Source organism: Rhinolophus sinicus, chromosome 18 (assembly GCF_057876585.1).
Source record: "Rhinolophus sinicus isolate RSI-liver-muscle chromosome 18, RSI-T2T, whole genome shotgun sequence".
Classification (NCBI taxonomy): domain Eukaryota; kingdom Metazoa; phylum Chordata; class Mammalia; order Chiroptera; family Rhinolophidae; genus Rhinolophus; species Rhinolophus sinicus.
The window spans coordinates 97,951,351-97,975,641 of record NC_142518.1 but is presented as its reverse complement, the minus strand read 5'-3'; the positions used below and the strand labels follow the sequence as shown (position 1 = coordinate 97,975,641).

The following is a 24,291-nucleotide window of genomic DNA, read 5'->3' as shown; positions in this document are numbered from 1 at the left end:
AGTTTTGGGTGTACAACATAATGATTAGACATTTATATAACTTACAAAGTGATCACCTGATAAACCTAGTACCCCTCTGACACCATACATAGTTATTACAATAGTATTGACTATATTCCCTATGTTATATTTTACATGCCTATGACTATTTTTTAACTACCAATTTGTACCTCTTTATCTCTTTTCCCCTTCATCTATACCCCCAACCACCTCACATCTGGCTACCATTAGTTTGTGCTCTGAATCTATGAGTTTGTTTCTGTTTTGTTTGTTCATTTATGTATTTTTTAGATTCTACATATGAGTGAAATAATATGGTGTTTGTCTTTCTCTTTCTGATTTATTTCACTCAGCATAATACCCTCTGGGTCCATCCATGTTATTGCAGATGGCAAGATACTATTCTTTTTTATGGCTGAATAATGTCTCATTGTATGTATGTACTTCTTCTTTATCTGTTTATCTATTGATGGACACTTAGGTTGCTTCCATATCTTGGCTATTGTAAATAATGCTGCAATGAACATATAGATGCATATGTCTTTCTGAACGAGTGTTTTAGGATTTTTCAGATAATTACCCAGAAGTGGGATTACTGGGTCCTTCTTTGTCACTTGTTACAGACATTGTTTAAAAGTCTGTTTTGTCCAGTATAAGTATTTCTACCCCAGCTTTTTTGTTTGTTTGTTTTCCTTTTCATGGAATACCTTTTCCCATCCCTTTATGTTCAGTCTGTGTGTGTCTTTCGATCTGAAGTAAATCTCTTGTAGGCAGCATATGTAGGGTTTTGTTTTCTTATCCATTCAGTCATAATATATCTTTTGATTGGAACATTTAATCCATTTACATTTAAAGTAATTGTTGATAGATATGTAGCTATTGCCATTTTATTATTAACATTTTAGATCTTATTTCTTCTTCTTCTTCTCCTTCTCCTCCCCCTCCCCTCTCCCTTTCCCCCTCCTCCTCCTCCTCCTCCTTCTTCATCTTCTTGTTAAAGAAGTCCCTTTAACATTGCTTGTAATACTGGTTTGGTAGTGATGGACTCCTTTAGCTTTTTCTTGTCTGGGAAGCTCTTTACCTGTCCTTCAATTCTAAATGGTAGCTTTGCTAGGTAGAGTAATCTTGGTTGTAGGTCCTTGATTTTCATCACTTTGAATATTTCATACCAATCCCTTCTGGCCTGCAAAGTTTCTGTTGAGAAATTGGCTGCCAGTCTTATGGGAGCTTCCTTGTAGGTAACTAACTGCTTTCTCTTGCTGCTTTTAGGATTCTGTCTTTGTTTTTAACCTTTGCCATTTTAATTATGATGTGTCTTGGTGTGGGCCGCTTTGGGTTCATCTTGTTTGGGACTCTCTGCACCTCCTGGGCTGGTATGTCTATTTCCTTCTCCAGGTCAGGGAAATTTTCCATCATTATTTCTTCAAATAGGTTTTCAATTCCTTGCTCTTTCTCTTGTCCTTCTGGTACCCCTATGATGCAAATGTTGGCACACTTGATGTCCCAGTTTTTTGGATTCTTTTTCTTTTTGCTGTTCCGATTGGATGTTTTTTGCTACTTTATCTTCTAAATCACTAATTCAGTCCTCTGCTTCATGTAATGTACTATTGATTCCTCTAGTGTATTCCTCATTTCAGTTACTGTATTCTTCATTTCTGACTGGTTCTTTTTTATGTTTTCTGTCTCCATTTTTATGTTTCCTATCTCTTTGTTGAAGTTCTCCCTGAGATCATTGAGCATCCTTATAACCAGTGTTTTGAATTTTGCATCTGGTAGATTGCTTGTCTCCATTTTCTTTAGCTCTTCTTCTGGAGCTTCGTTCTGATCTTTCATTTGGAACATGTTTATTTGTCTCCTTATTTTGACTGCTTCCCTGTGTTTGTTTCTATGTATTAGGTAGAGCTTCTATGTCTCCTGTTCTTGGTAGAGTGGCCTTATGTAGTAGGTGTGCTGTGTAGCCCCGTGTCACATTTCCCTGGTCACCTGAGTCAGTTGCTTCAGGTGTGTCCCTTGTGTGAGCTGTGTGTGCCCTCCTGTTGTAGGTGAGCCTGTTGTTAGCATGTCAGTGGGAGGGATCAACCCTCAGGCTGATTGATTGTGAGGACTGGCCTTGACTACAGTGGAGTAGCTGTTGTGGAGGGGCTCCTATGGAACAGGATCCACTTTAGTGGGGCTCCGGTGCCTGCCCAGTCTGCCCTTTAAGTACATCATTTGAGGAGGTTGTAGGGTGATGCTCTGGTGTGGTCCAAAGCTGGCCACCAGATGTGTTTGTTCTGGGGCCTCTTGGGAGGTGCTCTGTTACAAGCCAAGGTCATCTGTTGCCTGTGCCCTCCTACAAAGTGATCTGTAGATGGTTACCACTTATGCTGGGATGAGCTACAAAGTGATCTGTAGATGATTGCCACTTGTGCTGGGCTTGGAGGTACCTGGGAGGGGCCAAACTGAGGCTAGCTGCTGCTAGTGCCAGGCTTTGGGCTGCTTATCAGGAGATACAGAGCATACCAAGACCAGATGGTGCTTGTTTGGGGTGATCTTTTGAGAGATTTTAGGGAAGTCTGCAGCATGAGCCAAGACAGGCCATTTGTGTGAAAAAGCCACTATAATTGGCTTGGGTGAGCCTGCAAGCTGGGTGGGGTAGGGTTTCAGGGAATCACCAGGGCTGGACGAAAAGTGTTAGCTAGGTTGATGGAGACTCAGGTCTGTCACCTGCCTGTGTGGTGCAGGCTGGGTGGAGGGGGGGGGGTGGAGGATTCAACAAAGGAACAATGGCTTCTGCCAGCACCTCTGTCTAGGAGAAAGTTGCCCCTCCAGCCCTCGCCCTAAGCTAGACAACTGAGTTCCTCCCTATAAGTCCCTGGTGCCTTTTGAGCTGTTGCCCCAGTGCTGGAGCTAAGAGTGAGTCAATCAGCGAGTAAATCCATGCACACGCCCTTTCAAAGGAAAACCTGGGACTCCAGCAGCCCTCCGTCTCACTCAGCCACAATCTGCACTGGTTTTCATAGCCAGAAGTTGTGGGAACTTCTCTTCCTGGCCCTGGAACCCTGGGTTGGGGAGTCTGGTGTGGACCTGGGACTCTTCACTCCTCAGGGGGACATCCACAGCTCAGATATCCCTCCTGATTTTTAACTGCCACATGTGTGTGTGTGTGGGACCAGCCCATTCCATGTCTCTTCACCTCCTACCAGTCTCGAGGTGGCTTCTTCTGCATATCCTTAGTGGTAGGACTTTTGTTCAGCTAGACTTCAGGTGATTCTCAGTGATGCTTTTTCTGTAGTTTAGTTGCAATTTTGAGGTGGTTGTGGGAGGAAGCAAGACCACTGTTTACTGACTCTGCCATCTTGACAGGAAGCCTGTTCTGACCCTTAGCACTTCTTAGCTATCTCTTTCCCTGATTTTCTCTAGTGACCTAGCTGCCCTGTGGTTTACCTTGTTGCTCTTAATGAAGTGGAGCTACCTACCTCCTCTAATTTGATTACCACCAAAATGTTCATTGTATTTACAAGAGCCCTTTGTTTTTAATTTCCCCTACCCTCCTTTTCAACTAAAACCAGTTAGTTTGGGGAAAGCTTCAGAGCTGTTTGTTCCTATGGACTGCCTCTTCCCCTGGGAAAAACCTTTGAGCCACTACTTTTGGTGCTGAGCCAAGCAGTAACCTCTGGTCTCTTCTGCTTGCCTCTCCCAGCACAGAATATGTACCCTCCAAGATAGCTAAGGTGAGGGTGATTGGGCCCTAGTATTTTCAGCCTGCCACTCTTGGGGTAGATCCTCCTCTGTATGTTTGGGGGCTGAGTGGAGAAGGAACCATGCAACCTCTCAGCCACACTTGCCAGGAATTTAGCTTCTTCTATTCAGAGTTGAAGCTGATGAGATGTGCTAGTGAGATATTATGTCCTTGGATTGGGAGCTGAGGGAAGAGAGAGGCTTATGTTCTTGGCCACACTTGCCTGGAGTGGAGCTTGTATCAAGCTCAGCTGGGAAGGAAGGAGAGTGGGAGATAGCAGGTTATGGCTCAAATGCCCAAACTCTCCCTGTCCTTACTGAGTTTTAGGATATTTTCTTGAATAAATGTCTTTTCATGTATCATATGTTATTAAGATAATTTCTAGACACTTTAAATGGTTGTTTTTATGGTTTCCACCAGTTGTGCTTGTTTCACTGGGGAATGAGTCCATGGAACATCTCATGTCATCATCCTGAAAGTGAAATTTCCTACCATTTCCTTTTCAGCACCTTTGTGCCACTCCTTGATCTCAGCCTAAACTTTTTATCACTTTTATATTGCCTTGATTTACAATTCTGCTACTTAGAAGCTGTGTTTACCCAAGGTCATTCATTTAAATAAGCTGTAATTTCCTCACTTGTAAAGTGAGGCTAAAACCACCTACCTTGTGGGGTTGGTATTAGGATGGAATGAAATAATGTACATGAAGTCTACAGCATATAGCACAAGGTAGTTGTCGATGCTGCCCATTTCTACTCTATTCATCTTCTGTCAGATACTAGGTTTTGTTTTGTTTTTTAGAAAAATATGCAGTATTTCATGCATACAAAGAACAGAGATAAAATGAAGTATACCCATGAACCCACCATTCAGCTTAAGAATCAAATTATAGCTGCAACTGGAGTCCTGTGTATATTCTCCAATATTTCCTGCTCTTCCCTCCCTCATCAGAGGGAACCACAGTCCTGAATTTGTTTTTATCATTTCCAGGAATGTTTTCATACTTTACTATCTACCTTCCATAAAGAAAAAATAGTTTAGGGGCAGTTTTTCTGTGATGGGTACATAAACATCCTATGTGTATAAGGAAAAATTTCTAAATACCAATAAAAACAGACACCCCCCCACATGTTAATGTCCCATTTCCACAAGCATATTCTTTTTCTTTTAGTCTGAGAAGAGCAATTCTGGATAAATACCAGAAAGAAATAGTATACCTCAAATAGCAGACTTCTGTAGTATTTAGAGAACTTTCTGTGGTAACTCTGTGTGCTAAAATGTTACTGACTGAATTTACTCATCTTACGAATTTAATTTTATAAATAACAGTAGAGATTCCTTTAAACTTTATGGTTCAAAGTTTGTTGCATAGTTAATTTAAAGATTCTCAAATTTGGGGAAAATTATTGTACCATGGTGCTTGATTTTGGTTAGTGATGTTTTTTGAGACTTTTATAATATCCCTTGAAATGATAGAAGACTCACTGGAGTCCCATAAAACTGAAGTTTTATCTTATTGGTTTATTTACATGTTAGGGATGAAAAATCTATTAAAATACTTGGGGTTGTCCTCAGATGTGCTCCTAATATAATTTCAGCTATTTTACATGCATCTTTAATTTATGCTGATATACTAGAGGCAAAGCATAGTTGAATGAAATTCACAGAAATTTCAGATTAAAATAATCCTGTGTTAGATGAAGGTTTCAGTTGAAATAAGGACATTGGTGGATTTCTGGTTTTTTACCTGCTGAAGCAGTAGATGCTTAGAAGCAGGAAAGTCACTCTGAGCCTGAGCCAGTCAGTTGAACTTCTTCCTGTTGGCCTACAGATGGCAATATCATACCAGAAATGCAAGTGACAATTGGCAATGAGAAGGCATGTTGCCTTAAAATTGTGTGACCGCATATTGGTACTTTGTTAAAAATGCAGTAATGTGTTATCTGAATTTGGATATATAAGCAGACCCCAGCCTTGGTGTGTCCCCAGATTTACATATATTTGAATGGCTGCCTCAGTCTTCTGCTATCCTCTGAGTGAGGTCTTTTGGGATTTCCCCTATCTCTCCCCTTATGGTTTGCTATTGTAGCTCGTGTTTCTCCCTTACAAAAATACCCACTTCCCACCCATGCTTCAGTGTGAATTCCATCCTTTTCATGAGAGAGAGGGACTCAGAGTTAAAAGAGAGGTGGAGAGAGTTAGTGCTAAGACAGATCTGGACCTTACTTCTGTCTCGATTGCAGCAGTTAACAGGAACACCACTGTGTACTTTTCCTCTTCTTAGCTGTATTCACTCTCTGTTTATCACTGTTCTCAGCAATGAAGACTTTGGGAAAAACCCAAAGAGTTGTGTACTTGCTTTGGGGACAAGGAGCACAGGTAAAATTCTGAGACTAGATTCTGTTCTGTTTCTATCTTTGAGAACCCAGGGAAGGGAGTGAGACTGAACACAAACAAAAAGTGATGAGGACACAAAAGGAGCAGACAGCCTAGTCTCTGGGACTGGATAAATGAAAAATGGATAATAGAGATCTACTCAACCGAGTTGAGCAGCACCCTTGGAATTTTCCACTGGCCAGAGGCCTAGCTCCTCATGCCTCACCTCCCCTTTCCAGGCCACAGTGATTCCCATGAAAGACTGGCCGGAAAGGAGTAGGGTGGGGAGGGGAAATAGTTGATCCTTTTGTAGCTGTTCTAGGTAGAGTTATCATCATTCAAAGTAGAAATCTATGCAAAGATTCCACAGAAACAGAGTTATATGAGATGGCTAAGCTCTGTAGTGATATTATAATGTGAGACAGTTTTCTTGAGCTTTCCAGCCCAAACCAGAACATACCAGAGCCCCATCCACCATGAGTTCTATGATATAAATGTATGTTGAGTTTTAAACAACATTTATAAATTGGGAGATGCTTCTGTTGTATCACATCACATATACAGAACATGTTAAGTTTAAAAAGCAAGTCAACTCACTGGCATTTAAAGCAGGCTGTATATAATTAAAAACTGCATTTTAAAGACAGATTTTTACTTGGTACAATGATATATATTTGCATATCATATTTGTGTATAGCAATATTAATTTGTGTATTAAATTTATTTGGCTAAGTAAAATGTGTCTTTTAGGATCTATTCATAATGGGTAGTGACTTTATAACACAATTTTATTCTTTTGTTGCACTAATAAAATGTTCTTTTTTTCCCAATAACCAGTGACCTCATGTTGTATTGAAAATTAAAAAAAATACTTTTATAATATTTAACAAGCCTAGAAGTTAGAATACTACACGGAAAGTCATAACAGCATACCCATTAGCACTTGCTTTTAATTGTTGTAACCCTTGTATCAATTAGAGTAGAACATTGAAGATGCAGGCAGTTATTTAGTCATGGAAAGAAAAATTAAGACTTGTTTACCAAATCGAAAAGAAATTAAGGTGATTTTCTCTAAATTACATTTCTACTCAAATGTGCTCTCCAAATTCAAGTTATTTTCCTGATTATATTTTATATGCGATGAATTTTTAAACTTCTTTGTGCTCTTGGTTGGAAATTAAACAGAAATTGAATTTCCATTAAGCTGGAAATCCCAGCTAAATGGTAGCTTTTAAAGATGTTTTAGCAATGTATTTGCCTTGGAATAATAATAATAGTAATAAAAAGGCATCTACTAACTACCTTAAAGTTTATGAAATGCTTTCCTATACAGAGGCAGTATGGTGTCATGGAAAGACCTGAGGCTTTGACTTCAGATCTGGGTATGAACCCCACCCAACTTAGCCATGCACTTGCTGTTACTCACCTTTCCTGAGTCTCAAGTTTCTCATCTATAAAATGAAGATAACACCTGCGTTGAATGTGAATATTAAACAAGAACAAATGCATGCAAAGATCTTCGCACGAAACAGTAGCCTTACAAACCTCAAGTGTTTAATCTTTACAATTTTAGTAGGAAGTAGGTATTATGTCTATTTTACAGATGAGTCAGCTGAGGCTAGGTCACTGATCCAGAGTCACCAAATCTGTTTTATGACTCCAAGTCCAGGGCTCTTCTCCCTCTTCAGCTGCTTCTGGAGCAAGGCTGCAAAAACTGCTAAAATACATTAGTTACTAGATGTGACCACTCAGATGCAATCTAGCTTCCTTTAAGGCAGTGATTCCCAGCCCTTTTCCCCTCTGACATACATGCGACACTCAAAGCTGCTGGTATGTTAGTTGAAATGTCATCCTTTTCTCTCCTTCTCACAAAACCCAAGAAGGGAGAATGTCTATTACTAGGGATAACCTGCAATCCACTCCCTCCTCTAGTATTTAATACTAATAGCAAGTTTCTTTGAACACATTTCATAACTTAATGCGATGCACCACAGTTGGGAAAATTGCATAAGATGTGTTGTAGGGAAAATAAGTATGATACTTTGTAGTTGAGGGTTTCTGTTAGAATGATGAAAAAGATTGTTGGGGGTCAGTAGGAGTCTAAAAAGTTAAGACTCGATCTCACAGACAACCAGAGTTTCTTGAGTAAGAAAGCAATGGGATTAAAGTGGTAGTCTGCAGGATGGTTCAGAAGTGAAAAAGCCTGGAAGCCAAAAGACCAGTTGGATTATTGAAGTGAACCAGATAAGATGAGCAGGCCTGAACTAAGGCAGTGGCAGTGGGGATGGAAAGGAATAAACAGATACAAGAAGACTTGTGACTGATTGGGTATGCATGGGCAAGCAAGGAGGTAAAGGGGTTAAGTGATAAGCAGAAGTTTCAAAATATGCTGTCAGTTAGGCAGTAAGTATCCTTCTTTAATTATATTTTGTGTAAATGTATAGTAAAATGATCTTGCAGCCTCGGGATTCAATATCCTATTGGTGGGAAGGAGACAATCCACAGGGTGCTCAAGGGCAGAGAAAGCACAAACTTAGAATTAGACAAGACATAGCGAATAAACTATTAATACAATCTTTTCTATTTTCAACCAAGTGTTCGGATAGCTTGCGATACTGGTTTCAGATCCTAGGCTGAGTGACTTTGTAATTAGTCAGACAAACATGCTGCTATCTGAGTTTAGGACTTGATTTTGGAACATTGCAAGTGGGTGCCCCAGTGGTAGGGATGACTTGGTGAGTTGCTACACTTGGCATCTGACCAGCCAAGAACTAGAATGATTGCAGTGACTAAGAAAATAGTTTTTAAACCTGACATTGAGGTCATCTGATAGACTGTAGGCCCATGCCCTAGGCCCATGGGTGCAGGCTCCTTAAGGGCTGGGATTTTTGTTTTGTTCACTGCCGTATCCCCAGCAGAGAATGGAGCCTGTTGCTTAGTCGACACAGTAATTGTTGGATGAGTAAATGAAGCCAGGGATCGTGAGTGTCTGGCTCACCTCTGTAGCCCCAGTACTGCGCGCAATGCTGATTGCATAGGAGGAACTGAATAAAAGTTTATTAAATTGAGTTAAAATGAGTTGGGCAGCATTTGGACTAGTGAAACCAAATTTCATTTGGTTTTATGTTGTGTGAAATACAGTACAATCATGTTCAGTTGATAATTCTTTACATGGGATATTAAGCAGTAACAGAAGTGTATTTGTTCTTTTGCTAGTGATGATCTGGAGCAATTTATGGAAAGTCAAGGTGCATCCAGCCCAGGTATCCTCATTTTAACAACAAGCCTCAGCAAACCATTCATGAGACTGGAGAAGTATGTTACTCTCTTGCAAGAGTTGGAAAGGCATATGGAGGTAAGGGAAGGCAAGCTTTTTGAAGCTCATGTACAAAGTATGGGTCTCTGCTCTGGAGGAACCTGCCATTCTGCCTTCAAACTAACCTTGTTGAGGAATTCAGAAAAAACCTTCGTTTCCAAATTTACTTGATCCAATCTTCCCTCTTCTCAGGCTTTTAGTTTTCCTTTTTTTGCAGCAAAATAAGAAGGGGACATTCTTTTTTCTCCTCTGAAGGTTTTCTTACATGTTTTTATTTATTTTTTTCCAGCTTTATTGAAGTATGATTGACAAATAATATATACAAATGAAATGTACGAACAAATAATTTATGCAAATAAAAATTGGATATATTTAGGTTATACATCATGGTTTTTTAAGGTATATAAAGTGATGATTTAATATATGTATACATTGTGGAATGATCACCACAATCAAGTTAATTCACACATCTATCACTTCACATAGTTCCTGATTTTTTATGGTGAGAACACTCACTTAGTATCTTAGTGTTAGCAAAAGTATACAATACAATGTTATAAACTATAATCATGAACTTATTCATTTTACAGCACAAAGCTCCCCATCCTTTACTGTTAAATATTCATGATCATTTCTCCTCCTCTTCTCCTCCCAGTCTCGGTCCTGTTGCTTCTCTCAGATCTCTGCTAACTTGTTGACTTAGATTTTCTTCTGCCCTCTCATCTGTAGATGGTGGTAAAGGGTGGTAAAGGTGGTAAAGTAATAAGCAGGAGTGATACTTCAACCAAGAAACCTTCTGTTCTGATATATAAACCAACTTTACTGTGGGAGATAAACAAAGCAAAGCAACATTACAAAATATAAAGACCACTTTCACTATAAACAGGAATGTTTATCTCTAGAGCACTGCGGTCATTCAGCTTTCTGATTCTGGATTACAGTGGAAGATTCTGGTATTTCCTTAAAGATAAATAAATAGGTCTAATATTAGCTTATTTCTCTATGCATCCATTCATCTACATCAAAGTCCCCTCACATTTTTGTTTATAAGCTTACAGTTAACTTGCAACAGCTGTAGCATAGCTATAATCTTTTCTAAATATTAAGATTTCAATGAGGCCTAATAATTGAATATCATTTCATCAAGAACCCAGACTCTCTTATTAAAAACCAATCAACAGGGTGGCTGCTTAACGCAGTTGGTTAGAGCATGGTGCTGGTAGCACCAAGATTGCCGGTTCGATCCCAGCAACCAATCAACAGGGATAGCTTCTTGAGCCATTCTTGCGCGATCGAACATGAGGTTTGAGGTATGGGTAGGAGAGAAGGGCCCTCTGGGGGAGGCTGCATTTACCCTACTTGCTCTTCCTGTGTCTGGGGAAAGGTTTTGAGGTTTTAAAAGGTTTATTATCTTTAAAGAAAAAGGTTGCACACTGCCGGTCTTGTCAGCATTTGTAAGGATTGAAAGCATGTACTCTGAGTGAAACCACAATCAGGTTATTTGACCTGCCGGAAAGCTGGAGACAGTGGGGAGCTAGTGAGTAAAGCCTGCCAGAATAAAATTTCAGTTAGGTCTCGGGAAGGTGTTGACCTCTGGATGCCTTTCCAAAAGCTAAACCAGTTCACTGAACCGTTTGAGGTTTGCCCCTCCTTGTTTATCACACAAATCCAGAAACTAGTGGCCTCAGTTTCTGTTACTGCTCAGTGCTGAACGATGAATATACACTTAATTTGGTGAGAAAAATCCCCAGATGCTCTTACTGGCTGGATCCCCTCTCTTGGCCTTCCTTGTATCGGAGGCCATTTCTACTCCTGCCTCCATTTGCTATTGGTCACCTGCCTTTGGCTGCCTTCCATTTCCTACCATCAGATAATACATACCCTTAACACTAGTTTCCTATCTGGTGGGACACTGAATCCAGCTTCCTGAGTGTTTAGCATGGCTGCTGGCTAATGGTAGATTAGAACCTGAACTTCACAGTTATTCGAGTAAGGATGTTTAACTATAAAAGAATACAACCCTTCTTTTCATAAACAATGCTGTTCTTGGGTTGGGTCAGATCTCTAGACTGTTCAGCTCTGTATTTTATCACCCAAAGCTGGCCAAACAGCAGATGTTGTCTTCCCATTATTCCAGCTGAATTCCAAAGGTTAGCTACACATATACCCCTAAGGTTAGATACATATCAACACCCCATATACTCCAATGTGAGGTGTACATCTACCCCCAAGAAACTCTACTTTCCCTTCATAAACAGTAATGGGGATGTGCATTCCTCAAAGCCATTTTGAACCTGTCTACTTCTTGGGGTTGTAAGTACCATGGAATTGCAGATCATATGTAATAACCTTGCTTAAGAAGGAGGAGCCTATGGTATAAAACTTGGAATTTTTTTCCCCATCTGCTAGGTTGAGTCTGCTGAAAGAAAATGGAGGCATTTTAGGAGATGAGATTGGATTGATTTTTCTCTAACCATCATTCCCTACCTCTTGTCATTTACTAAAAACATGACTAATGATGCCTCCCTCAAATAATTATTATTTATTATCTAATGTGTAACAGCAAAAAAGGAAATGGGAACTTTTGCCTCACTAATCACACCTAGTATGTTGTTACCAAATTTGTGATGTTTTACCAGTGGTCTTAATTTCTTAATCACCTAATTTCTTAATCACCTAATCTGGTGCTGAGATTCCAGATGCTCAAATGCTGTGTGTGTTTTTTATCTTTGAATTGGCATATAGTAAAATTGATTTTTTTCATTTGGTGTACTACTGTTCTATGACATATGTAAAATTAATGTTACCACCACCCAATTGAGATACAGAACAGTTCCATCATCCCTCAAAATTTCCTCTCTATCTTTGCAGCCACATCCTCCTCCCAGCCCTAACCCCTGGCAATCACTGATCTGTTCACCTTTAATATTGTTTTAAAATGTATTCCTTTAACAGGATACACATCCAGATCATCAGGATATTCTGAAAGCAATCGTAGCATTCAAAACTCTCATGGTAGGTGATGCTCTAAAGTTATAATTCTCCATTTTGTATGCTTTGTTCCTAAAAGAGTGATTTGTGTGTAACGTTTCTTTCCTTATGCAAAGGTCTTTACAGTGGAAATAATAAGCTCTAGTGACAGAATCGCAGTGATTGTTTCATTTAATTTTGTCTTCCAAAAATCATGCTCACCTATGAAAGGTTGCCAGGCTGAGGGCATAAAGCACTCACATTTGAAGTCTCTGCCAAATTAAGCAATGCTGTGTAGGTGGGGGTTTCCTTTAGTCTCTTTGTCTTTACCCCCATGTTGCTCACCTTATGTCGGTGCAACTTATCCTTCACTGATTGACATCAATACTGGATTCATCTACTTAGGCCAAAAGGTGTGAGTTTATCATTTGCATACGAAAAAGAAATCCTTCATCATATCTAAAAGGAAAAAAAAACCTACTAAAATACAATTGCTTTATATAGATTGCTATCAAAGGTAGCTGTAATCTTATATCTTGAGCATGAGGGATATTGTCTTCTTGAACCAACTGTTGTAAAACCACTTGGTGTCATTTTAGGAGGAAAGAAAATGTTATTTTGGGTGATTGATTAAGTTTAGCTTCAATTTAGACATTTCTGTAGCATTCCAAGTGCTTGGGATCAATGTTTAGTTATTGATTCTTGCTGTAAGGTTGCACTGCAACATTCACTATCAAACTCATTTTTATTGCTGTTGAAAGATCAGGACCTGATGTGTCCATGGTTAAACAGCAAACTGAAGACCAAAGTAAGGTATTAGGTTAAAATTGCTGTTACAGGTCAAAAACAGTTTAATACTGGCAGTTTAATGTGGTTCAACTCATGAATCCTATGGCATTTATTATCATTCGTGTCCCTTTTATTTTTTTAATGTAAATTGAATATAAAGGGCCTTTTTAAAAACTACATTTCTTTCTGATCATTTTACATGTTGTAAAATTTGCTTTGATGGTTATAGTATATTTTTTCCCACTATAGATGCTTCAAAAATATGTGCACAATGAATTGATTTCTTCGAGTTTCCATTTAGCTGAAATGGATAGCGAAGATTTTATAGAAAACACATCCCCCAAAACTATGATGTTCATTTGGAAGCAATGACATAACTAAGCAAATGCTTATTTTTAATATTCAATTTGGAATGAATATTGTTAAATTGCTCTAAGATAACCTCATGTTTTCTGAAGTAGTGACGTGTGTGTGTGTGTGTGTGTGTGTGTGTAGTATTCATACCCCATGTATTGTTTCTCGGTTTGTATTTTCAGTTTGTATTCATGAAATTCAGTTGTATCTCTTTTTTTACAATCCTTTTGGGGGTAAAATTAATTTAGTATTTTTAATAGAAATTATTACTAGTCCCTGAACAAAGTATAGGGCAGTGCATATGTATCATTATAAGATCAATTTGATTTACTGTGGCATACAGAATTTAATTTTCTCTTTTTCTATAACTCCTGAAGTCAGGTTTTTTTTGTTGTTCAGTTTTTGTTTTTTATATTAAGATGTTACTTGATTAGAAACTGAGCATATGTTAGAAAAATAAAATTGCTTTGTAACTAAAACAGTATTTATGCAGATAGACAAGATGGAGAGGAGCAAGAGCAGGGACACCAACCAGGAGATCTGAATCTGCCAGTTGTTCTCCTGGCTCTGTTCGAAGTGATTCTGCTACTTGTCTTCCCATACTTCTTGCAGGAAGGGAGGAACAAACCCCTTCTACCACTTTACCTTGATGTTTTGGCAAAATAAAGAGTAGCTCTTCCTCATAAAACTTTTAGGGGCTCAGGCTAGAGATTTAGGGCGGTGGCTCTTGCTGTCAGGACATCGATGATGGGATTCATCGTGAGGAATAGGGACTCAGTGGAAATCCGTGAGAGTCAAAAGCCACATCTTAACTTTGGTCTTATTTTAGGTCTGTTTCGTAAGAATTCCTGTCCCACCGTGTTCTGCTTTGGTTCTGTAGGTGCAGTGCCAAGATCTAAGAAAGAGAAAACAGCTGGAGTTGCAGATACTTTCTGAACCTATTCAGGCATGGGAAGGGGAGGATATTAAAACCTTGGGAAATGTGATTTTTATGTCACAAGTAATGGTGCAGTATGGAACATGTGAGGTAAGATGTTCCAAATCTCAACACCACTTTTTCCATCTTTCACATTTTTCTTCATTGTCTTCCGTCAAGGTCAGAGGCTTGAACATTCAAAGAAACTGAGCACCTATTCTTTGCCTAACACTGCTAGGTTCTGTAGGAGATAGGAGGGAAGAACATACAATGATCTATGCCTTCAAAGAACTCAAGAACAGATTAAAATACAAGGTGCAAGTAGGAAAAAAAAGAAAACAACACAAAATAGTCAATGCCAGTTTGTGTAATCTCAACAACAGATTCCATAGAAGTTCAGAGGAGGGAGAGAACAAGAAGATTTTATGAAGATAAGGCTTGAGGAGGAGGGCCATGAAGAGAAAAGGGGAGGATTTGGTAAGATAGAGCTCATTCTTATTTGAGGAGAGAACAAGACCATGGTCTTTTTTCTGCAGGATGTGAGGAAGCCAGTCTGTTAGGAGCAGAGAAAGCATGTTGGGCAGAGTGAAAGAGAAGATTGGTGGAGTCAGATAGTCAGGTAATGAAGAACCTTGGATGTCAGGCAAGAGTAGTTCAGATTGATGCAGCAAGCGATAGGAAACTATGAGTCTTGAGTAGTAGAGAAACACAATGAAAGGGATGTAAATGACACTTAATCTGACCATATATGTCAGGTAAACTGGAGGGGATGGGGCTAGAAACAGAAAGGCCAGCTGAGTTGGAAAGTCATAAGTACTCCCGATGAAGGGTAATGGCGGAGAGAATGAAACTTAAGGGGCAAATCAGAGCCATATTTAGAATGGAAAGTGTATAGGAAGTGGTGACCTACAGGCGAGAGGAGATGACAAATACAGTTTTAGACCTGTTAACTTTCAAGTGGCTGTAGGTATCCGGGGGGGTGTCGTATAGGCAGCTATTAAAACAGTATAGAAATGTGGGTGGGAGTTCAGAGTTAAAGGCAGAGATTTAGATGTCCCTGACAGATGGGCCTTCCTAGAAAGTAAATATCCAGAGAGAAGCACAGAGGGCTGAAGATAGATTATGTCTTTTAGGAAGGGGCAGCGTAGGGGAAGAAGGTTGGTTATGTCAACTGGTATGATTTATTGGATGTTAGAATTGTCTTCCCCTTCCCAAAACATCTTCCTATACTCCCTGACAGGTCTCTGTCAGAGATTCATTACATTGGGTTAATAAGCAATCTCATTTAAAATGTAGATACCCTGGGGAAGGTTAATGCAGAGAGTTTAAATATTAGTCTTTTACACCTTTGGATAAACCTCTTTGGTGAAGGGAGGAGGAATCAGTGCCAGAAAGAAAAGACAAAGAGGAAGATAGAGGAGAATTGGGGGAGAGTGATGTCACGGAAATTCCAGTAGGAGCATTTGGATGTGGTCAGCCTGCTGAGTGCTGCAGGAAGTTCAGAGGTCAAGAAGCATGGAGACCAATAAGAAGCCATTGGATTTCGCTAGAAGGCAGTTATTGATGACTTTGAGAGAACAGTGGGGGTGAGTAGGTAGGCATCAATGGGGATAAAATGAAGGCAGCAAGTAATATGGCAATAAATGTCATGAAACAGGATATTTTGTATGAGGAGTCACAGGGGCAAGTGAAGGCCCATTGGGACAGGAGGTGTGCATATGTTAAAAGCAAAAGAGAAAGAGCTAGTTGAGTAGGAGAGGCTGCTGGAAGAAGGAAGAGGAGATGAGACGTCTGTAGAAGGAAGCTAAGCAAGAGAAAAATACGAGAGGATGCAGAACACTTGTTAAAAGAGTTAGCCTCAAAAGGCTGCTCTTCTCAAGTGGAACGAAGGAGATGGAGAAAGGTAGAAGGATAATTGTAGCTAAGATGGCTGGGCATGTAAGCTGAATGTAATTGTTTATATCTCCTAATTGCATATTTGTTTAAGGAATTCAGAGAAGCCCTTATGTATACAATTTTCTTTAGTGCCATTTAAAAAAAGTATTTACTTCATTTTACATGGGTACAATAACTATCTTGTTCTTACTGATTAAAAGTGATTTTCTAAATAAGAATTTAACATATACTTTAGAGCATGATAAATTTCCTATCACCTAAAAAACAGTTTATTTGCCACTTTTCAAAGTAAAATCATTTTTGTTTTGTGAACCTAGAGACTTACCTTGTGCTCTGTCTGTAGTTTGGGCAGGCAGGCATTAACTGTGACTTCTAGGGCTTGCAATACTTGGGAAACAAGCATGGTTATTTGTATTTAACTGTTACATATAGGAAGGAGAGAGATAAACTGTGGGTTTATATACATGTCAAAGTAAAATTCAACTCATTTTCTGCTTTTTAAGTTGCGTATCTTTTTTTAAAAAAATCACTGTTCATGTTTCATTTCCTTATTTAAGATTTATGTTACAAAACAGTGAATCCAGAAATTCTTAACAAACAAAATGTCCAATTTCTATTCTCCATTTAATATTTTTCATTCCACATCAGGAAAAAGAGGAGCGGTACTTCATGTTATTTTCAACTGTCTTGATAATGTTATCTGCCAGTCCTCGGATGAGTGGCTTTATCTATCAGGTTAGTAGATTCCATATAAAAGAAATAGCAGGACCCATAATGAAAAGAGGTTTTCATCCAGATGCAATATTTCCACTGGGGATTTAAAAGCTCCAGCCGGAAAAGGCAGAATGTTCTGACACCTCATTGTAATTAAACAGCTTACGAGAACAGATGTTCCTTACATCAGAGACCTTTGTATTACTATAATGAGTTTATCTTGAATGTCCACTGCTCTGGTTATGAGCTAGGTTGTGAATGTACAAATAGAAATCTAAGTTTGCAACTAGATCAATTAGCAGCAGCATGTTACAGGCCCATATTATATCATTATTGCTGAGAAAATATAAAGCTGGGACCTGCTCCTATGACTGTCGTTAGTCACACCACATGATTTGGGTTTCTGAGATGCAAATCATTAAACTCCTTAAGAAATTAAACTTCCTTCAGTCTGCTCCCAAAATATGGAGTATTATGAGTTACTGTTGCCGCTTATATATTGATCTAGCAATGACATTTCCATAAAATTTGAGCCTTTGTTTACTGTTTCTCCTGAAAATGTGTTAGAAAAGTAAACTGTAAATCCTGACTTTATGGCTTAGGGTGCGTTAGAAAAACACAACCCACATTTCCCCCTTACTTTCTTGTCTGAATAAAATTTAAAGCAGGGAAACATTATCTATTCACGGACCAGAGAAATATATGTAGCCATAATTCAGCAGTGATTCCTGAGATGGTCAGAAAATCTAATAGAAGTAAGCAGAGACATGTAAAACCACAGAATTAATGGGAATGTTCTTTTTCTGGTAGGGAAAAATACCAATAGCAGGAATGGTGGTGGCTAGATTAGATGAAATTGAAGGGAATGACCACACATTTGAAATCACAGGTAGGTAATTTTCTCTTTTTCATGTAGCTACTTCAAATCCTTTTTGGAAAGAAGTGGGGTTTAAATGAAAAAAATACTATTATTTTCTGTTATACAGTCCATGAGCAAGTTTTACATGGTCATGGCAAAGTATATTCCATTTTTTGGGATAATTAGGGCACAGCGATAGAATAGAGAAGTCTCCTGGTCATTCAAAAGCCTCGGCTTTGCCATTAGTTCCAATTTTCTCTTGCATAAGAGCTATTTGTTACAGCTAAGAAATAACAAAATGGACTGATGCAAATGCAATTTTCTCTCCCTTCTGTTATCTATTCCCTGGTGACAGAGGAGCCAAAGATGTGGAATTTTATCAGCAATTTTATCATCACCTATGAATTAGCAAGATTGGGTTATAGTTCTAAAAAGTGCTGAAAAGCCATGGCACTTTCTTCACAAATTGAGCAAAATGCTAGGTCTCAATAATACTCCCCGACATTTTGGCATGTTGTCCCTTTAGCCAAGCCTGTGTGATTTACATGTAATGGTTGTACTTTTTGCACTGATAGGGTGCAATGGCTGACACTGGGATAATGGCCCCCGACCTAGCCCCTTCTTTCCCAATAGGCAGCCCAAGATTTGGTGTTGGCTATAACCAGTCTTAGTTGGGTATTGTTTCACCTTTGATATTGGGTAAAGCAGTACAATATTCTAATTTTAGACTATGAACTAGATGGACTCTGTGCTTACATTTTTGGATTGTGAGTTTGTTTCTAGTGAAGTTTTATACTATTTTTAAGATTTTCTAAACAGTAGAAATCAAGGCCGGTATTATAAATCAGAGATGAATAATTTCTCTCTTTACTGTATTATCAAAGCTTCTCTGTTCTTGATCTAGAAGTTTCCAAAGGGTTATCCCGTAGGTATGAAAACTCTAGAAAATAGACACCCAGGTCCTAGTCGTGTGAAGTATGTTTATGAATGAGGCAAACTCAAGGTTCTCCTTGCCTTTTGTTTCCAAATGCTCATAATTGGGTGATGCAGGTAACATAATAGAGAGAATTGTGGTCCACTGTAACAACAACCAGGACTTCCAAGAATGGCTGGAGCACCTGTACAGACTAATCAGAGGACCTGCCTCCTGCAGCTCCTTATCCAAGACATCTTCGTCATCTTGTAGTGCTCATTCTGTAAGTAGTCTGTTTGTTCTGTCCAGGGAGTACTGAGTCTCTCATCAAATCCTGCCTGCTGAGGACTTAGAAGAAGTAGTGAGCATGCCCTTAGTCTTTGGGTAGTCTATATTTGTAGGGTTTGAAGTACAGATAAACCTCACTAATTCTGATTTCTTGTTGTGGAGGGAGGCCTATCTAAATTAATACAAAATTTTACTTAGAGGTGTGCAGTTTAGTTTGACCTTAACTTGGAGTACCAACTAACTTCTAGCAAAGTTTTTCTAACCAGAAGCCCTGCTAAGATGTTTTAATGATAAACAAGGTTTATTTTAGTTAGCAACTGTTATTCTCATATTAATAATGTGCTAGGTCAAAACAAATAGTTCACTTTCGTAAGTATTTAAGCATCTCCATGTAATCTCATTTATGCTGTCACAGTCACTCAGTAACCTAAACTTCTGACGTTGCCTTCTTTCAAGGTATCATAAATTTAGCATTCATGGAATTTGAATTAATGAGATTTTACTGTACTTGCTGAGTGGGATCGAAGATGTGCTGTGTTATCTGTTAACACTCAAACCTGTGATACCAAAATTCCAGTTTTGAGCACTGTGTGTTGTGATGGGAAGAACAAGGGCTTTGGCATCAAATCTGGGATCAAATCTTGGCTTTGACAATTGCAGGCTAGTTACTTCACTTTGCTAAGGTTTGTCTTAGGTTGTTCTGATGAAATAACCTATTTAAGCGTCTAGTAGAGTGACAAACACATGACTGAACCCATTAAATGTTGACTGTTATTCCACTTTCCTCCCTTATAGAGGAAAAAAAAACTGCCTTGAATGAAATTGCAGAAGGGAGAGGGAGGATAGGATCATGGGATGTTGAGTCCATTTTGTGCTGTTCCTTAGAGACCCCATGATCTTGGCTGGAAAGCGCCAGTTCTCAAGTTAGAGACTTTTGTTTTCCCATCTTTCCCTTTCTATGGCTGGCTTTGCTGATCCAGTGAAGCTATTGTTCTCTCACTGTGGGGTTCAGATGGCAGATTGCCAACATCTCATCAGACATTTTCCCAGTCTTTTAGCTCTACTGGACAGCCCCGAGGACCCTTGGAGCCTCCTCAAATTATAAAACCATGGAGTTTAAGTTGTCTACGACCTGCACCGCCACTTAGACCATCAGCAGCACTAGGTTATAAAGAGGTAATTTTGCTACATATGGTACAAAACACTTCTGACCGGCAAATTTTGTAGCTTATTATAAATCGGTGGGAATGTGCTTAGAATTTATGACAGGCGATACATGTTAGTCAGTCTTGAATTGCTAGACTCAGTGATTTTTTTATTTCTTTATTTTCCATTTCCCCATTGTCCATCTGCAAATATTTATTAAATATCCACAGGGTTTATGTACACCTGAGTTTCCCCAGCCGTCTCCTGAAGTGCCTCTGGTTTACCTTTTTTTAAAGTTTTTGTTTGTTTGTTTGTTCTTTTAGTTTCAGGTGTACAAAACAATGTAATTGTTAGACATTTACACGCCTCACAAAGTGATAACCCCCCTCCCAGTCTACTACCCTTCTGACATCATATATAGCTGTTATGGTGAGATGATAAGTTGCTGGTGGTGTGCACACATCTCAGATAAGAGCCACTTCATTAGAGTTGAATTTCCAACCAAGCAGACCCCAATCTGCATTTTGGATTATTTTGATTTATGAAATCGAACTGGTAAAGTCTTATGGGAACAAGCCATGAGTCTGAACTACGAAAGTCTGAACTATTTGCTGTAGTTGGAAAGGGAAAATAATTTAATGAAAGCAATGCCTTTTAAAAGGAGTCTTCTAAGTGACAGCCTTAGAGGACATTTGATATTTGGGTAGTGTGGGGATTTCAAGGTTTGTTTGTTTTTCTCTTTCTCTCTCAAAGTTGCAATCAGGAAATATCAGTCACTAGCTTCCGTAACTGTGTGGAGTGTTACCTTTTCCATGCAAATAGTGGTGTTTTGTTTTTTCTCTCTCTAATCTGTTGCTCATTGTTCCAGCTTTCAGAAAATATCCTCATTTATTAGTAACTGTTTTTTAAATAGGTCTTACCGAGTGAAGATTTAGGTTTGTGACAGTTATCAGACACATTTTAGAGTTATGATGCAAAGGCAACATATATTTCTATATCAAATATGTGTTTTCATAAGTGATAAAGACTTAGCTGAGTTTTGAGTTGGTCTTGATTTAAAACACCATACTACTGTTTCAATTAATTGTTCAACTCTTAATGTAGTAAAAATGGAACAATATTTGGACATTGGATGATTTTTTTGATCCTTTCAATCCAAAATGATAGGAGAAATAATCCTTGAGCTGAATCTTTATTATGTACCTCTGTTCAGAATTTGGCCAGGAAACAGTCTCACAGGTTTGCTTTGGAAATTGACCTGTGATACCTGATCCAATTTTCTTCTTTGATTACCAGAACACAAGTGCCACTTCATAGTTATATAGGTTCCCTTTTTAATGATGGATATTTTGTGATTGTCAGTTACTAAATTCAAATTAAGGTGAGCTTTGAAGGGTGAAGTTGAGTTAATCCTTCACAGAACTAATCCATTAAAACTAAGGCATGATCACTTTGTTTCTGCTGGGAGAAGAGAATTCTTACTATGTAGTATATATTTTAGTTATTTTCAGCATTTGTTATTCTGCACAGAACTGTATTCCTTGGGCTTTTGCATGATGATATTGCATCTGAAACTAATGTGGAAAACGTGATGATATTCTCTCTGTGTAATTTATGATAACACTAACATTTCAAATGTTGTTTTAGAATTATTGATAAATGGATTTGGTCATTGTAAACATCGACCTCTCACGCTCATCTTCTCTTTCTTTACATATTCACTTTAGAGGATGTCTTATATCTTAAAGGTAAGGGTAGAACACTATCTTTGGCTTACAGTGACATCATAATGCTGTGCTGTAACCTTTGATGAATGAAGCTTTCTTTTATGCTTGTTTTGTCCCTTGTTATTATTGGTGGCTAAAATATGAAGATGCAATTCTGACATGTAAGTACTTTCTTTAAAAAGCAGGCTCTTGTGAAATACATGTGATAATGTGATCTTATAATGCCTTTAAATGCCCGTTCTCCTGATTTTTAATGCTATTTTTTCTGTAGTTTTTGTCACGTGAACTTTTCATGTCTGTTTATTCATATGGCAAAAGCAAATTTAATCATTGATGTAATTCACGTCTCTTTTATCTACTAATTAAAAATAGGGCTTAATATACAGAGGGTGCCAAAAAATGTATACACATTTTAAGAAAGGAAAAACTGTATTAAAATTGTAATACAATTCATTTGATTAACGCCATCTTTTGAGTGAACGTCATACTACACATTGCTACCATAATTCAATTCAACTTCAAGAAGTAATACATAGATAACATCTTTTAAAATGTGTACATTTTTTTGGCACTCCCATGTACGTATATTTAAACTTGGCTGTAGGAACATTACTCCTAACCCAAAATTAATATCAGGAAGTCCTTCATTTGGCTCTTCTCTGACTGAGGGGAAATTAGTCTCTCTGCCTTAATTGTCCTGACTGACAAATGGAAATTAATATTCTTCGTTGTGGAACTGTTGCTAAGGAAAATTTATTTAAGTAGTTTCCAAGCCCTTTGAAAAACAGTGTTTACTACAGTAGTAGTTACAATTTTATTTGATTTCCTTAAAACTGTATCAATGGGGAATATAAACCAAGTTAGGAATCCTGCTATTGCTCTAGGGTTGACATCCATTACTTTCTCTGCAGATGGTACCCTAAAGGCATTAGGCCTCCTGGAGAGTCTGCCGCGTCTTCAGTAGGCACACTCCATTCTTATTCCCATCCCTATGGCAATTGAGAGGCTAATGTCATTGCCTGTATTTTATTTAACATTTTAAAGTTTATTTGAGCCATTTGTATTGTGTATACTATTAAATTTCGATGCACTCCTAACTGAGACTGTCAAAATAAGAGAGAGCCATACTATTTAATTTCATTTGCTCTTTTTAATTTGATTTTGGGGGAGAATTTTAATTCATAAAGAAACCTCTATTCTTACAGGAGTCTAGTAAAAGCCCCAAAACAATGAAGAAGTTTCTTCATAAAAGAAAGACCGAAAGGAAGCCATCAGAGGAGGAATATGTGATTCGGAAAAGTATGTGTTTTACACTTTCTGAAAATTGCTAATAGATTAAACAACAGAAGAATTTTTTTAAAAGCAGATGATCAGAGCAATTTGTTCCTGGCACCATTTGTTACATAAAGAAAAATACATAGAAATGTTTGGTCACCTCAAAGATTTTTGAGTAAACTTCTTCCTGCTGTACTTCGTGTCATCTTTGGCAGACACCATCTGTATGATTTTCATGTTGAATATTTTGACCCACCTGGTTAGAGCCACTAAAGGGATCATTTGCTATGGATACATTTTCCCCTCTTAGTTTCTGATGCCTGAGATATTTTCCTCTACTGAGATAGACTAAATAGACCTGAAGGCTGAAATCCTTCTGGAAGTCTAACGCTCTGTGATGTTCTCAGTTAGCCAAGGAATCAGCCTGCTGACATGCAGATTTAGAGGCAGACTGTAAAGTTGGTCAGCCTATCGATATATACTTATTCACTTCTACACTGGGAACAAGGTACTTTGGGACACACGTGGAGGAGTAAGTGATGTCTCACAAAGAGGTGACAGAACTACGTTTATTAGTCAAAAATATAGTCTGGATAAATCTTTGCTTGACTCTAGCTTCTGCATCTCCCATCCCCACACTTGGGTGTGCACTTCAGCGTGTTACCAGGGTTCTGCCATCCAGTCATTTCAAGAATGAGTTGGAGGAGGAAGAAGAATCAGTGACTATGCTGGCTGGTTGGAAAAATAGGTGGGGTTAACGGGGAAAGCTTCCTAGAGAAGGTGAACCTTGAAATTTGAAGGAAAGTAAAGATGTGGTGTATTGGATGAGAACTGAGGCTAGCACCGAGCCCAGTGTTATACTTGTGGCCTTGAAGAGAAGACTGACAGGACTCTATAGTTTAAAGCTCTGGGTGGGCTTCGGGAGCAGAGCCCCTCAGTGCTGGATTTACTGATGCTGACTCCAGCGCTCCTTGGGGATACTGTCACTCTCACTCCATTATGAGGTTTGCATAGCGTTTTCTCCTGCCTTT

General features: G+C 38.6%; 1 protein-coding gene across 7 annotated transcripts in view; it reads left to right on the top strand.

The window, feature by feature from the left end:
• ARHGEF6 (Rac/Cdc42 guanine nucleotide exchange factor 6) overlaps positions 1-24,291 on the top strand; it is a 126,671-nt gene that overhangs the window by 93,568 nt on the left and 8,812 nt on the right. For 2 of the 7 annotated variants that reach the window (XM_019714692.3, XM_074323242.2), the window contains 9 exons: positions 9,314-9,452; positions 12,369-12,428; positions 14,407-14,553; positions 16,987-17,073; positions 17,863-17,941; positions 18,962-19,107; positions 20,151-20,288; positions 21,986-22,006; positions 23,191-23,284. In XM_019714692.3, the coding sequence (XP_019570251.2) occupies positions 9,314-9,452; positions 12,369-12,428; positions 14,407-14,553; positions 16,987-17,073; positions 17,863-17,941; positions 18,962-19,107; positions 20,151-20,288; positions 21,986-22,006; positions 23,191-23,284 (911 nt within the window). The remainder of the gene's footprint in view (positions 1-9,313; positions 9,453-12,368; positions 12,429-14,406; positions 14,554-16,986; positions 17,074-17,862; positions 17,942-18,961; positions 19,108-20,150; positions 20,289-21,985; positions 22,007-23,190; positions 23,285-24,291) is intronic. The other 5 variants (XM_019714690.3, XM_074323243.2, XM_019714691.3 and 2 more) reach the window with 4 other exon arrangements.